This window comes from Typopeltis vanoorti, chromosome 21 (genome assembly GCF_054136105.1).
Source record: "Typopeltis vanoorti isolate ZY-2024b chromosome 21, IOZ_Tvanoo_1.0, whole genome shotgun sequence".
NCBI classification, from domain to species: Eukaryota; Metazoa; Arthropoda; class Arachnida; order Uropygi; family Thelyphonidae; genus Typopeltis; species Typopeltis vanoorti.
In genome coordinates, this window is record NC_143569.1 from 71,897,031 (window position 1) to 71,914,484 (window position 17,454).

General features: G+C 34.8%; 1 protein-coding gene across 1 annotated transcript in view; it reads right to left on the reverse strand.

The window, feature by feature from the left end:
* Window positions 1–17,454, reverse strand: part of LOC150094964 (serine/threonine-protein kinase 26-like) — a 330,587-nt gene that overhangs the window by 36,703 nt on the left and 276,430 nt on the right. The window contains exons 8-9 of the mRNA XM_090411052.1: window positions 12,946–13,204; window positions 4,504–4,857 (exon numbers count right to left, since the gene is read on the reverse strand). Of these exons, the coding sequence (XP_090267178.1) occupies window positions 4,504–4,857; window positions 12,946–13,204 (613 nt within the window). The remainder of the gene's footprint in view (window positions 1–4,503; window positions 4,858–12,945; window positions 13,205–17,454) is intronic.

Genomic DNA, 17,454 nt, shown 5'->3' on the forward strand with positions numbered 1-17,454 from the left:
AGTTTAATGTTAGTAAGTGTAAAGTTATGCACTTTGGCATGATTAGAGTTCCAGCAGCATATTATATTAGCAGGGTTGTGATACAAGAAATTGAGGAAGCAAGGGATCTTGGCATATTGGTGGATAGGAATTTGAAGTTAAAAGGTCAGATAGCAAAAGTTACAAATACAACTCAGAGGATAATTGTGATGCTGAAGCGAACCTTGACATGCAAGGATAAGGAAGTAATTTTGCCTCTTTATTAAGGCCTTGATGAGACCAAAACTGAAGTTCTTTCCTAATATCCTCATTTTATATATGATACTGCTGCTGATGCCATCTGTTCACTCCATTAACAAGTTCGCTGCCAACTACGAGTATACTCATAGTTGGTGTATGAGCCTCAGAAGCCAACTACTAATATACTCGTATGTCGATTACCGATCTACTATGCCAAGCACGAGTTAACCCATAGTATAAGTATGTTAATTTAGACCCTTGGCTTGTGAATAAAGTAGAGAGCACGTCTGGTGGCTTGGTAGAAGGAAAATAATTTCAGCAAAAGTATAGTATATTATAAGAGGTATTGTTGTGGAAACTGTGTATTTATTAATGCAAATAAAACAATTTTTTGAAGTTTTTTCAACATATACATATACAGTCATACCCTGAAGTTATGCGGTAGGTGGGACCAACAAAAAGCGTGTAAGCCGAATTCGCGTAACTCGGGGTATAATTTTGCATGTAATTTATATATAAAAAAAATACCTATATTTTTTAAGAAATATAATCATAATTGTAGTTTTTTGTACATAAAAAAAAAAAATTATTTCGATGTCAATTGGTTTCATAAAATCTAATAGATTCATCTGACGGCATAATGTCTTTTTCTTATCACGCAAAATTTCTTCATAGCAAGCTAATGATTTTTTTATTCCTTACCTTGTGGCTACAATTCGTTCTTCAGAATCTCTGTCCTCCAAAATTTGCAAACCTTTCTTTTATGATTGTTCTTACTATGGATTCCTGTAGATTGAACTTCTTTGCTAGCTCACAAATTTTCATTCTGCCTTCAAAATCCTTAATAATGTTGAGTTTTGTTTCCAAAGTCAATGTTTTTCTTTTCTTGCTAGCTGTAGAAGAATCGGACTTGCTTCCTTTGGACGACATTATTATTTTTTATGTGATAAAATTATTATCAAGAACATAACATTAAACAATCGCAAGGTTTGTAGACTATAAAAATTGTGTATGAATGGAGACCGCATGAAACACGTCAGTGCTTGTTCACAGCATGTGCGACACTGGCGAATGCAGCCGGCGCCGGAAAGATATGACTAGTGGTGAGGTGTGAAGCAGGACGCGAATACGTACATATAAGAAACCGCGTAACTCCGGATTCGCATAAATCGGGGAATGACTATATTTACATACGATCATCATATAGTCATCACTAGAGTCGTCTGTAGGATTATAATCATCTTCGGAATCGGAACCAAATAATTCATTCCATTCATCATTGCTCATATTAGCGTAAGCTTCTAATTCTTTATCGGTAAGCTTTCTTTTACTGGCCATGGCATAATTCAAGGTTTTTATTTAGATAATTTTAAATAATTGTAAGACTAGATGCAATAAACCTTACTGCACTGAATGCAGAACATCACTGACTCTGAACTCAAGTTACACAGTCGCCAGCACATGTACGACATAGGTGGGGGTGATATGAGATTACTCGTAGTTGGCGTATGAAACAAAATTCTATCTGATAAGCCAGCTACGAGATAACTCGTATCGACCTTGTAAAAGTGAGAGTGCTTGGCGTGTGGTAACAAACTATGCCCGAGGAGCATGGCAGCAAACGCGTTAATCTTTCGCAGAACTCTATTTTTTGGTCTACAGTCTTTGATCAAGTGTTTGATTTCTAACCCACCTCTCAGATGAATAAGTTAAAAGTGGTTTGAACACTGTCTTGTATACACCTAGTTTAATGTTTTGACTAATTTCTCTCTTATTCGATATAAATTTATTCAGTTGACTCCTTACCATGTCAGCTATGCTAATTCTTTTGTCTATTTCCATATTCAATTTACCATCTTCACTAAAATGTCTGCATAAATAGCTGAAATGTTTCACTTGTTCTATCGGTTCAGGATAAGAACCGATAGAACAAGTGAAACATTTGAGGTTTTCAAAGTTTTGCCTATGTTCATTGTCGTCTTTTTATTGCTGATTTTCATACCATATTTATTAGAACTGTTATTCAATTTGGTCAAAGAATCTCGCAGACTTGCTAGATTTATTTAGAAGTAAAAATTATCTGCATAAAGTAAAGAACTGAGATTAACATCGTCAATTTTGCTATCAGGTTCAATATCACTTTCCTTCATAATGTGACCCATATAGATGATGAATAACAACAGGGATATGTATGTGCTTGTCTCACACTTGATTTAACATCAAACCATCTCCTCTACCTCTGTCAATTTTAACAGCTGACTTACAACTTAAATACAGGATGTTTCAAATTAAAGCACTCCTATTCAGAAACAATCTGTAGAGAGAGAGAGAGAGTCAGTAAACAAAATACCCTCAAACTTGGTGGGTATCCTAATAAGATTATGAAGAAGAGATTTTGACAATAAAAAAAAATTAGTTCAAAAAAGGACCAATGGAGGAAATATGGCACTGTGAACATGAAAAGATAGTAAATTTTGTATACTCTGTGAGTAGTAAGGTGGCATAAACGAAGGAATGAGATTGACTCTAAGTCATTCAACTTGCACAGTGGGTCTCCCTTCACCAGCACTTTGTGAATACAGATGCCTAAAATTTGCAAAAGGTCCAATGAAACAAATGCAGTGCTATGCATGGTTTATCGATTTGAAGACATAGGTAGTTTGACAGTCCAACCAGGAAGAGGGCATAAATCTGAAATTCCTCAAATGATGTTGCAACTGCAGCTGTTGAGCAGTCAAATGAGAATGCTGTAGGTTCATGCAGTACACATGCCATAGTAGGACAATTAGATTTGCCATACACAATAGTATGGAGAACTTTGCATAAAATATTTAAGTGCTACCCGTATAAACCCAACCACAGCCAAGAGTTGCAAATGGAAGATGCCAGCATCTAAGAAATGCTTGCATTTGCATTTCTAGCATTCATAGGGGGTAGACAAAGATTGGCTTTGGAACAGCCTATGGAGTGATGAAGTGCATTTTCATGTTTGTGGAACAGTTAACACTCAAAACTGCTGCATCTGGGTATACAGAGAATCCCCATGCATTTCATCTCTCATTTGCTAAAGGGCCATGGTATGGATAGGATTTATGGCCAAGTTCATTATTGGGCCATTTTTCTTCAAAGAAATCTATCAAACCGGACCTGTGACCTGCATAGTTACTGCGTTTTACAGTCCTCTTTCCTCCATTTCTAAGCTTTTTCAATAGCCTCCAGGATATTTTACCACCTTCCTGATATTTATTTTCTGTATTTTTACCAAAATCTTTCCACACCTTTTGTTTGGCTAGTTTTACAGTGCTTTGTTTTCTTACATTTTCTCCATATTCTCTACATAACACTACAAGCTGACTTAGCAAGTAACTTTCTGGCAGGTAATAACTTTCAATATGCTTTCTTCTTTTCCATAACTGCCTCTTTAACTCCCTGAGTCCACAAAGTTATTAAATGAACAAATAAATATTCCTGGACTCAGGAGTACTTATTTGTTCATTTAATAATTTCATTATTTTACATTCATTTTGCTGTGTGTGTGTGTGTGTGAGAATGATAACTGCAGTAATATACTTGTTTATTATGTCTATAGATGTATGAGTGCAGTTAATTTATTCTCAGTATAGATAATATTTTGTACTGTTTAATTTAGAGAAATAAATGTTTTTTTTTATTGTGTAAATTCACGTGTTTGCCTGATTTCTCCTCTCTGCACCATTCATTAAACTAATCGGATCTTTGCGGGAAAACCAAAAGTAAAGAGAGTAATTAAGTAACCATAACCACTTCTGTGCAAGAGAAAATTATAGCAAATTTTAGGAGAGTCTTTATTTAAGGAAGTTGAGTGTAATTGTGCTTGTTAATCAATTATTCCTTGAAGTTATATTTAATATCATCTAGACAGAGTGGCGCAGGGTAAAAATAAATTTTCTCTATGTTGATAAGGGACTGAACTGATTAATGAGAACCTGTAGAATAATATTAATAATATGATATAATTTCTACTTATGTCTGTTAAGCACAATTCCACTTGAATAAGTAGTGACTGCAACTTATCTTAAAGATAGCTATAGGGATAGAGTAAAAATACTAGTTGAAAACTTACAAGACTCCCCAAGAAATTAATGTCGGTGACCTTAAGAAAATAACAATTAGATAAATAAGAGACCTATCAGACCAGGCTAGGGGGTCACAACAATATGTCATACATTCAATCAATTATATGGTAATGCTAACTGAAATTACTACATGCAGTTTATAAGATTTTGAAATGCATTTATTCCTTACCTCAGAAACTAGTGGATGTATTACAGCTGAAAGACAAGAGGATCCTTTTATTAATGAAGATTTAGTTGGAGAATTAGGTGAAGTTGGTGATTTAGGAGGTAGGGAGTCTCTATCACGTTCACGATTGTCTCTGATATTGATATCTCTTATGTCCCTGTCTTGTAAAATGTCTCTCGAGTCATGAGAAGGATGCTCTCGTGAAGAATTTATCTCTCTATCTCGTTCCCTTTCCCTATGACCTAAAATTTCTCTATGCTTCTGTTCAAATTCTTCCTTTCCTTCTTTTTCTCTTTCTCGTTCCCTTAGTTTCTGTTGTGGTGGTGGTGGGGGTGGAGCTGCACTTGTTGGTCTTATCTGTGTTTGGTTAATCAAAAATATTATTTATTCTTTACATGCACTGACAGATTGAATAATGAAATACATTACTTGTAAATTTCATGACAATTAATAAAATAAACTTTATTTCATGAACTATTAAAAAAAAGTTCAAATTAAGAAAAATAAATCCAGCTGCATATGAAGCAGAAAGAAAGTTAATGAAATGATAGTATTTATTTTATTCTTATTATTTTATTTTTTGATTTCCTGATGAATAGATGCTCAAAAGTGTCACAAAAATGTACTTTACAAATGGCAATCAAACATGCATTCAAAAATTAAAAGAGATATTTACATAAGTAAGATATGGAATAAGAGAAAGTAATGGTTGGTTGGTATATTGGAGTGGAGAGGGGTGTGTGTGTGTGTGTGTGTGTGTGTGTGTGAGAGAGAGATTGTAAATTGATCCTGATATATCCCTTGTGTTGTCTCTCCTCCACTTACTTAAACCTTTCTATTTCCTTCAACAATGCTCCTGATTTTTTTTCACTCCGCTCTAGATAAGATTTCTGATATTCTAGTCACATTCAGGTCTCATCCAGGCACATTCCAGCATAGATCTAGGTCTCATAACTAACACCCTGCATTCAGATTGTTTATACTCTTCATGATTTTGCATATCTTCCATGCATGCTCTAAGGTCACATGTCTGTATAATCCAAAACCTCTCAGTTATCTTGGAAGAAAATACTGTATTCATCTTACATTTAGTATTAAACGATACTACAAGAATGAAATAAATAAGATATTTATTAAGATGTTGATATTTAACTGGATTTCAAACTAGCAACTTTGAAGTACCAACCACTTATTAAAATGCACAGGCACTGACAATTTTGAGGTGTGGTTTTTGCTTTTGCATAAAGCATACCAACTAGCAACCCTCATCTACTCCCTGAAAGACAAACTTCATTCTTTAACCACATTGGGAGCATTGTGAAGTACCTTGTGCTTGTAACTTGGCCCTCTATCTCAACCCTATAATCCCTCAACCAGATTCCTAATCCCCCCCACCTCCTCTCTCTAGCTAAGATTTCTGATAGATTTCTAGTCATCCTTTCAGGTCTCACCTAGGCACATTCCAGCACAGCTCTAGGTCTCCTAACTAATGCTCTGCATCCAGACTCTTAACAGTCTCCATGCTTTTACATATCTTCAAGAACTGTAAGACCACTTTGGATACCACAGAATTAGATAGAAAAAATAACATTGACACATAGAAGTTACAAGGTGGAGAGATTATTTTTGGAGTCAACAGCAGAAATAAAGTACTACCCAACTTTAATTAGTAACCCTCATCTACTCATTGAAGGATAAGCTTCATTCTCTTATCACATCCAGGAGCATTATGAAGTGCTCTGTGCTTGTAACTTGGCCTATTATGGACAAATAGGAAGATCTATTAACTCTTCCCCAGTGAATACAGGAAATACATTCACTACTAACATAATAACAAGTCAGAACTGGCAGGCCACTTTAAACAAAAAAATTATAAATTATTTATGTATTTATAAATTGCATGTATTATTTATATTTTATACAATTATTATATAATTATATAAAATGGTGAATGAGAAAATTAGAACAAATTTAACCAGTTCATTTTAATGTGAGGAGATGGAAAATATGTGTAATAGTCTTCACTAAAAGGTTATAGAAACAGTGAATTTACATGGCTGTAAAAAGAATTAGAAGTTGTCTTAATTATTATTATTATTATTAATATGTGACACCTCCAGGGAGTCCAAAGACTCACCGAGGGAGAGTGTGCCAACAGCATCGAGCAATTGATCCCCTTCCTGGAGGATGAGTGAATTAAATATTGGTGTATAATTATTATCTAATTTAGCACTGGCAAACAAGTCAGTATTGTTATTATATGTATGTATATAAACATGTATGTAAAAAAGAAAAAAGGTGTGCAAAAATGGAAGACAATGATAAAATAAGCTAAAAGTGTGAATATACAAGGGCTGTTCAATAAGTTCATGCAAAGTCTAAGAGACTGCACCACTAGTACGTATCAAGGTCATTTTTAGTTGCTGGCACCTGTTGGAGGATTATACACTAAGTTTCAGTCAGACAGATCTATTCCTCTGTGTTTGGCGTTCATTTGAATCAATCAAGTACCGTGATTTGTGAAAAATGGATGAGAAAGAATTTCGTGTAGTGATTAAACATTACTTTTTGAAAGGCAAAACGACTCAGGAAACCAAAGCTAAGCTTGATAAACATTAGGGTGAGTCTGCACCTTCCATTAGAATGGTTTATAAATGGTTTAGTAACTTTCGAAGTGGCCATATGAGCACAAGTGATGCTGAACATTCTGGACACCCTGTTGGGTTCACTACATTCTATGACCATGTACATAATATTTTACATGAACATTTACATATGCGAAAACTATCCGCAAGATGGGTGCCACGTTTGCTCACACTGGATCAAAAGCGTCAACATGTGATTAGTATATAATAAATTTAGTTTAATCCTTTATCCAAGTGTGAGCAAACAAAGTTTGTGCCTGAAAGTATCTTCAGGACTGGGTTAAGGTGTTACAACACCAGGGCAACTCGTTGCAAAGGTGGAGCAAGACACCAACACTCCTATCTCAATATCTCCTATAATGCAAAACACATTTCCTTGCGGATATGTCTAATGTTATGCATTAAGGGAAGGGCCACTGGCCCTTCCCTTAATGCATAACAAGTTTCGACTAACTAGTTTCGACTAGTCTAGGTGGTGTTATGCATTAAGGGAAGGGCCAGTGGCCCTTCCCTTAATGCATAACATTAGACATATCCGCAAGGAGATGTGTTTTGCATTATATAGGAGATATTGAGATAGGAGTGTTGGTAGTTGCTCCACCTTTGCAACGAGTTGCCCTGGTGTTGTACCACCTTAACCCAGTCCTGAAGATACTTTCAGGCGCAAACTTTGTTTGCTCACACTTGGATAAAGGATTAAACTAAATTTATTATACTCTAACCAAGTGAAAAATAAACTTTTAACATCTTTCTCTAAATCCAGAGTAAATTATTAAAAAAGGGTGGCACACCAATTGGCAATTCCTATAGGTAGAGATGACCTGCTAATGCTTCTGCCTGATATCTCCACTTGGGCCTGGCTCCCACTGAAGAGACTTCAATAAAGGTCGAAACTAGTCTGGGTAGTGGCCCTTCCCTTAATGCATAACATTAGACATGTCCACAAGGAGATGTGTTTTGCATTATAGGAGATATTGAGATAGGAGTGTTGGTAGCTTGCTCCACCTTTGCAACGAGTTGCCCTGGTGTTGTATCACCTTAACCCAGTCCTGAAGATACTTTCAGGCGCAAACTTTGTTTGCTCACACTTATATAAAGGATTAAACTAAATTTATTATACTCTAACCAAGTGAAAAATAAACTTTCAACATGTGATTAGTATAATTCTGTTGCAAGGACAGCTTGAAGCTGTTTCAACAGAATCCAGAGGAATTTTTGCATCATTTATAACCATGGATGAAACATTGATTTATCGCTCCCAGCCTGAGACCAAGGCACAGTCAAAACAATGGGCTACAAGTGAGGAATCTGCACCAAAGAAAGCAAAAACCATTCCTTCAGCAGGAAAAGTTATGGCCACTGTCTTCTGGGATGCCCGTGGCATAATAGTTATTATTTGACACCTCCAGGGAGTCCAAGGACTCATCGAGGGAGAGTGTGCCAACAGCATCGAATGACTGTTCTCCTTCCAATTACTAACCGCGCTCAAACTTACTTAACTGAGCCATTAGTAGCAGAGGCTCTACCAATCGAAATCTTCATAGACTTCTTGGAAAAGGGCAAAACAATTACCAGAGTGTATTATACATCTTTGCTGGATTGTTTAAATAATGAAATAAAGGAAAAACGACCAGACCTGGTGAAAAAGATTCTTTTTCACCAAGTGTGAAAAACTTTTGCACTCCCTACTCTCCAGATTTGGCTCCCTTGAACTACTATGTTTCCAAACATGAAAATATGGCTGGCAGGAAGGAGATTTTCATCAAACGATGAGGTGATTGCCAAAACAACTGCCTATTTTGAAAAGTTGGACAAATCTTACTATATGGACGGGATCAAAAAACTCTAGCATCATTGGACTAAGTGTATAGACCTCAAAGGAGACTATGTTGAAAAATAAAAAATGTTTGCTCCCAAAAAATTGTTTTCTTCATTTTTGCACAGACTTATCAACAATCCTCATATACAAGACGATCTATACACTAGGTGATGGACTCAACACTGCAATTGTTGAGAAGAACTGAAACTTTTCATAATCAGACTATTGATTTTTGTTTTCCTGATTCAAACATTTTTCTGATTGAATGAAAGAAATAATTTTTACCGGAATGAAAGTCTTCATCTCTCATTCCACTCAAATACTTCAGCTTCACTCTCAGACAAAGCAACACTGAGGTCATAAAAGCTGATACCAGAAGACCCAAATACAGTAAACTAGTCAATTGTAGAAATGCTAGCCATGTCTTCTTGATCCTTGTCAAGGTCACTGGGTACCAATTCAGTCAATCCATTCTTTCATCTTTCTCACATCCAAATGTGCCACCATAACATCACTGTCTCCTGGCATCATTCTTCATCTCCAATTTCTGCACAGTTGACCAAAATAATTGGTCTTCTATTACATACAGCATATTGTATGCCTCCTATAGCCTTCTGCCAGAAAGACAGCAGAAGAATCTTTAGTAGCCAAATACCTAAATGTGTTCTGGTCCCAATGGTATCTTCCCAATTGTATTCACAAAACTTGTTCTCTAGAATTAATGCTCATTCTATACTATTCTATACATTAATATATAGATATAATATATAATTCTATACATTAATATATAGATATAATATATAATTCTATACATTAATATATATATATATATATATATATATATATATATATGAAACGTACTATTAACTCGGGGTTGGGATATGTTCATTTTTTAAATTAACTGACTTAAACCCGAGAATTATAACACAATGACATTTATTTGAAAAAAACGCAACATGTTTCGTCAAAAATGACTTCTTCAGGCGATAAGAACATAGAAAAGATAATAAAAGACACTTAAATTAATATTGACACACTCCAAAGCTATACAATTACAAAGTCATAATATTCGACTGTACATTACAGTTATGAGCTTGAACTACAGTCCGAGTTAATGTTCTATTGTTGTGCACCTGTGCATGTGCACAACAATAGAACATTAACTCGGACTGTAGTTCAAGCTCATAACTGTAATGTACAGTCGAATATTATGACTTTGTAATTGTATAGCTTTGGAGTGTGTCAATATTAATTTAAGTGTCTTTTATTATCTTTTCTATGTTCTTATCGCCTGAAGAAGTCATTTTTGACGAAACATGTTGCGTTTTTTTCAAATAAATGTCATTGTGTTATAATTCTCGGGTTTAAGTCAGTTAATTTAAAAAATGAATATATATATATATATATATATATATATATATATATATATATATATATATATATATATATATATATATATAGATAAACAGATAGATAGATAGATACATGATAGTAGACTATTCAAAACCAAAATGGCTCAAAAAGTTAGGTGACAGGAAGTTTTTTTTTTCCACTTAGATACTTCAGGTGCAAACTTTGTTTGCTTACACTTGGATAAAGGATTAAACTGACTTTATTAAAGTTGGGTGGTAGATGAACTTCATTGCCAGTGTGAGAATATAATTTTATTCCAATGCCTGGACTGTCTTGATAAAGTTCCATGTTTTGTTTCTAGAGCAGGGTTTCTGGATTATATAATTCCACAAACACTACTCATGAATGATAAGTATTTTTCATAAATTGGATTCCCATAGAACATACATACAAACCAAATTTCATTGAATTTAATGGAATTTAATGAAATTTCATTAAAGTTATTAGTATAATTTCAAATTGTGTTGTCGCCACTCTGACTGGTCCAAGTGAAATCAGTATTTACAAATTTGAACAGAGATTCTAAATATCAAATTTCATTAAATCCATTCAGCCAGACCAAACTTACAATTGAAATTTCAAATTATGAGCTCTTGAATTACAATTTTCATTAAATTCAGTCCCGCCAGAATGGTAATAATTGTTTTGCATCATTTTCAAATATCACCAAATTTTTCTACTTAATATAAATTATGTAATGTAAAACAAAAACTGAGCCATATCGGAGACCGAAGTCTGTATAGCCAGAACATGACTTTAAAGATATCAGGAATAAGGACAAATGGATAAACAACAAATCTGATAGTGGTATACATTTTGAAAAACTCCACTGAAAATACCTCTTCAATGCATTGCCTCAACCATGAGGCAATGCATTGAAAAGAAAAGAAAAATTTACTGTTGGATTACTTAATAGAGAGATACTATTAAATTTTCTTTAACTTATTTTTTATTCTGTGTACTGGAGGATCTAACAGATAAGCTTAGGTGTTGATGGTTATTCATGACTTATTTTTCACGGTATCAACACCACCACAAACACTTTTATCAACAAAGATGTTTTATTAACGCTTATATTTCGCTGATTTTCAACTCAGCATCATCAGAGCACAACACACTTGTAAACGCGACAGTGAGTGAGTGAAACAATATAATTGCAAAAGATCTTAAGTCCTATGTTTTGGCGCCCTCTAACAGGAAAAAAAAAAAACAGTTATCCAGGAGTTTTTCTTAGGATAACCATCTCCCAAATTTTTGGCAAATTAATGCAACCATATTTGTTAAGGTTGGGAGAATTCATCAAAGCCATTGCTGACTCAAAAAATAATCTTTCAGATCTATAACGACTCCTATATTGCACATTTGTTTTCTCCCATCTAATCCTGTGTGAAGGAGTGTCCAAAGCGTGGTCTGCCAGTCCCGACTTGCCATAGTAATAGTAGCGAATGTATCTTTCATGTTCTTCCAGGCAGATGTTCACTGATCTTCCTATTTGCCCATAATAGGCCAGGTCACAGTCACACGGAACTTCATACACTCCTGGGTATGCTAAAGGGTGAAGTTTATCCTTAGGCGAGCGGATCAGAGTTGCCAGCTTGACATGAGGTTTGAAAGTGGTGCGAAGGCCATGTTTCAACAATACTTTGGCTATCTTTTCTGATGTACCTCTGATATAGGGAATAGAAATGGTCATGTTGTATTCTTGTGTATTAGGGGAGGGCAGAGTAATGGGCCTATGTAGTATTTTATCTATTTTGTACGGATTGTAGCCATTGACTAAGAATGTATGGCGCAAGCATTGGAGTTTAGTGGTCAGAGCTGTATCATTAGAACAAATGGCTCTGTGTGTAAGTGTTTTTAAAATGCCGTACTGTTGGACTGGATGATGATGTGATTGTTTATGTAGGTATCTTCATTCCCCAGGAGTGTATGAAGTTCTGTGTGACTGTGACCTGGCCTATTATGGGTAAACAGGAAGATCAGTGAACATCCGCCTGGAAGAACATGAAAGATACATTCGCTACTATTACTATGGCAAGTCGGGACTGGCAGACCACGCTTTGGACACTCCTTCACACAGGATTAGATGGAGGAAAACAAATGTGCTATTTAGGAGTCGTTATAGATCTGAAAGATTATTTTTTGAGTCAGCAATAGCTTTGAAGAATTCTTCCAACTTTAACAAATATGGTTGCATTAATTTGCCAAAAATTTGGGAGACGGTTATCCTAAGAAAAACTCCTGGATAACTGCTTTTTTTTTTTTTTTTTTTTTTTTTGTTTCTCATGTTAGAGGGTGCCAAAAAATAGGACTTTAGATCTTTTGTCTTTTGCAATTATACTGTTTCACTCACTCACTATCGCGTTTACAAGTGTGTTATGCTCTGATGATGCTGAGTTGAAAATCAGCGAAATATAAGCATTAATAAAACATCTTTGTTGATTAAAGTGTTTGTGGTGTTGTTAATACTGTGAAAAATAAGTCATGAATGTGTACTGGAGGGCTAAATCTTTATAAGTCCCACTCCATTATGATATATTCTAAGGAAGTAAGAAACTAAGCACTCACAGGTGATTGCCTTTCCTGATGTCTGTAGTAACTTGAATTTTCTTTCTGAACTGTAGGAGATAAAGACACAGCAAAAGTACTATCACCATTTTGCTGAACTTTTGAAGATGGTGTACCCCTGTTGGTTTTTATTGCAATTTGATTAGTTTCATTTTCAGGTGGTAGTGAAGGTGACGTAATTTCTACAGAAGCTGGGCCTTTTACAGTACCTAAATCCCATCGCCAGCTTTTCCATGTGTCATTAATTTTTGATTCATCCCTAAAAAAATATAAACATGATTTGATTAAAGTAAATGAAATATAAACAATTTTAAGCACACCTGAGTCACCCATATTCAGAGTATTCCACATACATATGTATAAAACATGGACATTATTATTACTATTATAACAAGGCATCTCCATATGAAGAGAAACAAACCACAGAAGGAATAAAAATGAATGAGTCACTGTATCACTCAGCATGTAGTTCAAAGATACTAACCATAACATGATAAATAGTTCTAGATTTTAAATATAAACTACTTATATTTCTTAGAAGTTTTTCCACTTGGTTATATTATAAATTAAAGATACCAAGAAATTATATACTTGGTTTAATCCTTTATCCAAGTGTAAGCAAACAAGTTTGCGCCTGAACTATTTTCACCCTTCCCATAATGCATAGCATTATGGGAAGGGTGAAAATAGTTCAGGCGCAAAATAGTCCATAATGCAAAACACATACCCATAAGAATATGTGTTTTGCATTATGGAAGACTAAGGCAAGTGATATGAAGTTATGAACTTCTATATATGAGTTTTCCCAGTCCTGAAAATAGTTCAGGTGCAAACTTGTTTGCTTTTTTTTTTTTTTTTTGTTGTTATGTTCCAGCGAGTCATTTTCGACTCCTAGTGATTCTATGAACATACGCTCTCCATTCAGATCTGTCCCTAGCCATATCTTTCAGAATTTTCAGGCACATTCCAGTTGCTTCTTTGCTTACACTTGGATAAAGGATTAAACCAAGTATATAATTTCTTGGTATCTTTAATTTATACCTATATTTATATTTTGATATTTATTTGAGTAACCCATATTCAGAGCATTCCACATATATTGTGTGTGTGTAAAAATGGATATTATTATTATTATTGTTAGTAGAAGACAACTCCACATGAAGAGAAAGAAACATGGAAGGAATAAAATTGAGAATGAGTTACTGTATTACTTAGCTGTGTAACTTCAAAAATACTAACAGGATAAGTAGTTTTATATTTGAACTGAATTAACTGGGATAAAAAATGAGATTCATTTCCTTGAATCACAGTTTTGATTCAAGGAAATGAAATTCAATCAATTTTAAGCACATCTGAATATTCAGAGGCATTTATATATAAAAATAGATATTATTATTATGAGGTATGTCCACACGAAGAGAAACAAACCACAAAGGAATAAAAATAATGGGCTACTGTAGAACTTAGCCACGTGGCTTCAAAGATGTTGGAAAGGTTTATTATTATTATTATTATTTTATTATTACTACCCCAAGACCTCATGAAGTCAAAGACTCATCTGGGAGGTCCTTTTATCACACACACATACTGTGTCTTAAACATCCCCACACTCTCAGGCAAGGCATTCCAATCATTTACAACTCTACACGAAAAAAACCTGCCTCTCACTCCCCTACTCTCACCCTCTTTATACAGTTTCCAGGGATGACCTCTGGTTCTCCCCCGATCTCCCACTATTTTCTGTAGAACTTCTCCAGCACTGATTCTATAACAACCCCTTACCAACTTGTAGGTCTCTATCATATCTCCCCTCTTCCTCCTGTCTACCAGACTCTGCAAATTACATCTTCTCAATCTTTCCTCATACTCGACATTCCAGAGGTCAGAAACTACCTTAGTCAATCGCCTTTGGACCCTTTCCAACATCTCTTCATCCTTCTGAAAACCAGGTGACCAAATCTGAGCACAATAGTCCATGTGTGGCCTAATCAAAGCCTTATACAATGGAACAAGAATCTCCCTACTGCTACACGTCAGTGTCCTTCGCATCATTCCCAGAAGCCTTTGTGTTGTCTTTACAATTTTGGCCGTGTCCCCTAAATTTTAGATCCTTATCCACTATCATCCCCAGATCTCTTATTTCCTCCACCTCCAACAATATCCTCACCAAACAAATTCTGCATCCCATCTTTGTTTTCCAAATTTTAAAACCTTACATTTTGTAACATTGAACTTGCATCCCCATTTCTGTGCCCAATCACTCAATTTATTCAAGTCTTCTTGCAAGGCCACAACATCTTCACTACTCTTTATGGTTCATCCCAACTTTGCATCATCTGCAAACAATTGAATATCTCCATCCAAATCTTCGCCAATATCATTAATATACAAGTTAACCAGTAATGGCCTTAAAACAGACCCCTGAGGCACTCCACTAGTGACTTACCTTTTTCTGGATATCACTTCCCCCATACACAACTTGTTGATACCTATCAGATAGCCAGTCTCCAATCCAATGCACTAATATTCAACCCCATCTACTCTAGTTTGATTGTCAACTTATGAGGTACTCTACAAAAGCCTTCGCAAAATCCAAGTATATTACTGTGTATCCTTCTCCTCTGTCCAAGGAAGCAGTCACTTTATTGTAATAAGTAAGTAGATTACTGAAACATGACCTCCCTGTAGCAAATCCATGCTGTCCATCAAAGATAATACCATTGTTGTCAACCCAACTCTGGATTCTAGTTCTCACAAACTTCTCCAACAATTTAACCACAACATCTGACACATAGGCCTATAGTTTGATGCTTGAGTTCGATCACCTCCTTTATGAAGTGGCACAATCTTGTCCTCCTTCTACTCCTTAGGAACTTGACCGAGTGAGCCATGACAGGATGAGCAATGTTTATACTGGAATTGAATTAACTAGGATTGGATTAAATCCTCAGAATTCTATTTTTCTTTCACTAAAACTCCATTAAAAAGCATGAAAAATTTAAACCTTTCCAGAGTACAGACCATCCACAAGAAGAGCAGTGCATGACTTTATAGATGTCTATAAAATTTTCTGTTAAATTGATGTATTACAATATCTGATGATAAGAGGGCAGTCTGAGTGGACCTTTATGCCAGATCTAAGAAAATGATTTGAAAATATCATGAATAACTGCACAAGTTTCCACAAACCTTTCTAATGCATATCATCCAAAAGGGTAGGTGATGCAGAAAAGTAACAAATGAGTAATGAGTAATTCAGCAATAAATAAGATGGCTACTAATGACATTCATCATCATTTTATAGTGGACTGAAGTGAAGGCAATAGATTAATAATTCTTGGCAGACTTTTTTTATCTTCCTTGAAGGCAGTGATAGAATAGATCTCTATGGTACGCCTACAATAACAGCAAAATCTGAAAAGAGGAAGCCCTCTTTTCAGATTTATAAATAAAATAAAGAATTATTATTCTTTGTTTTATTTATATTTGTCATAAGTTTTTGCCAGACCTGATCAAATAAGTTAGTAAAGCAGTTAAATCACTACAAATATGTGTCTGTGTACAAATTTCTATATTTACTATATACTTACCTATAAGTACGAAGAAAGATGATTTCCATCACTTGGTTTGAAACCATCAATTCTATTTATTAGAGGCCTGAAGTGGTTTAAAAAAAAAAAAAAAGTTCTGTGTTGGTTAGAATAAGGCAATTTTTCTCAAACTTCAGATATCCGTGTACCCCTTCTTAAATTTTCATTATTACCAAGTACCCCCTTATCAAAAGTATAATAAATAATAAATAAATAAAATAAAGTACACTAGTGGCCAAATTGTGGAAACCTTTTGGAAAAAGTGTATTTTTGAGGTTTGATGGCTCATAACACCACTTTTTTTTTTGGTGTAATACCATAAAATTATATATCAATGGAAAGATAATTTAATCAAGAATGTAATGCAACAAAGTTTATTCAATTATTTGTATTCTATGAAAAGTTATAGCCAAATAACCAGAAAAAAGAAGCACAACTTGCTTAGGTTGATATGAAGTAGCTTTCCTTCATTTGAATGTAGTCAATGAGCATGACTGTTTAGAGAGCCAATCAAGTGTCATCTTGTTTTAGCAATGAGCCAATAAGGTCACAGTAGGATTCAGCTATTGATGTCATGTATTGGACCTGAGAGGAGGACATTTGTCAGCGTGTTATGTGATTGCTATCAAGTTGGTTGGGTTTTTTTTTGTGTTCTTTCATTTAGTAAACTTGTAAATATAATAAAATTAAAGAAATGGTGCAAAGAGTTGACTGGTCACCCAGAAAGTGATATAAAATAGTACTATTAAGTGAACAAGGCTACTTTTATGAAGAAATTAGAAGAAAAATTGCTGGAAACTTAACCAAAGGTGGCATTTCTAAATTTTTGAAGAGGTATAAGGTGACTCAGTCACTACAAAACCAGACTGGTAAAGGCACGAAAAGGTGCACAACAGCAAGTGATGATGGAAGAATTGAG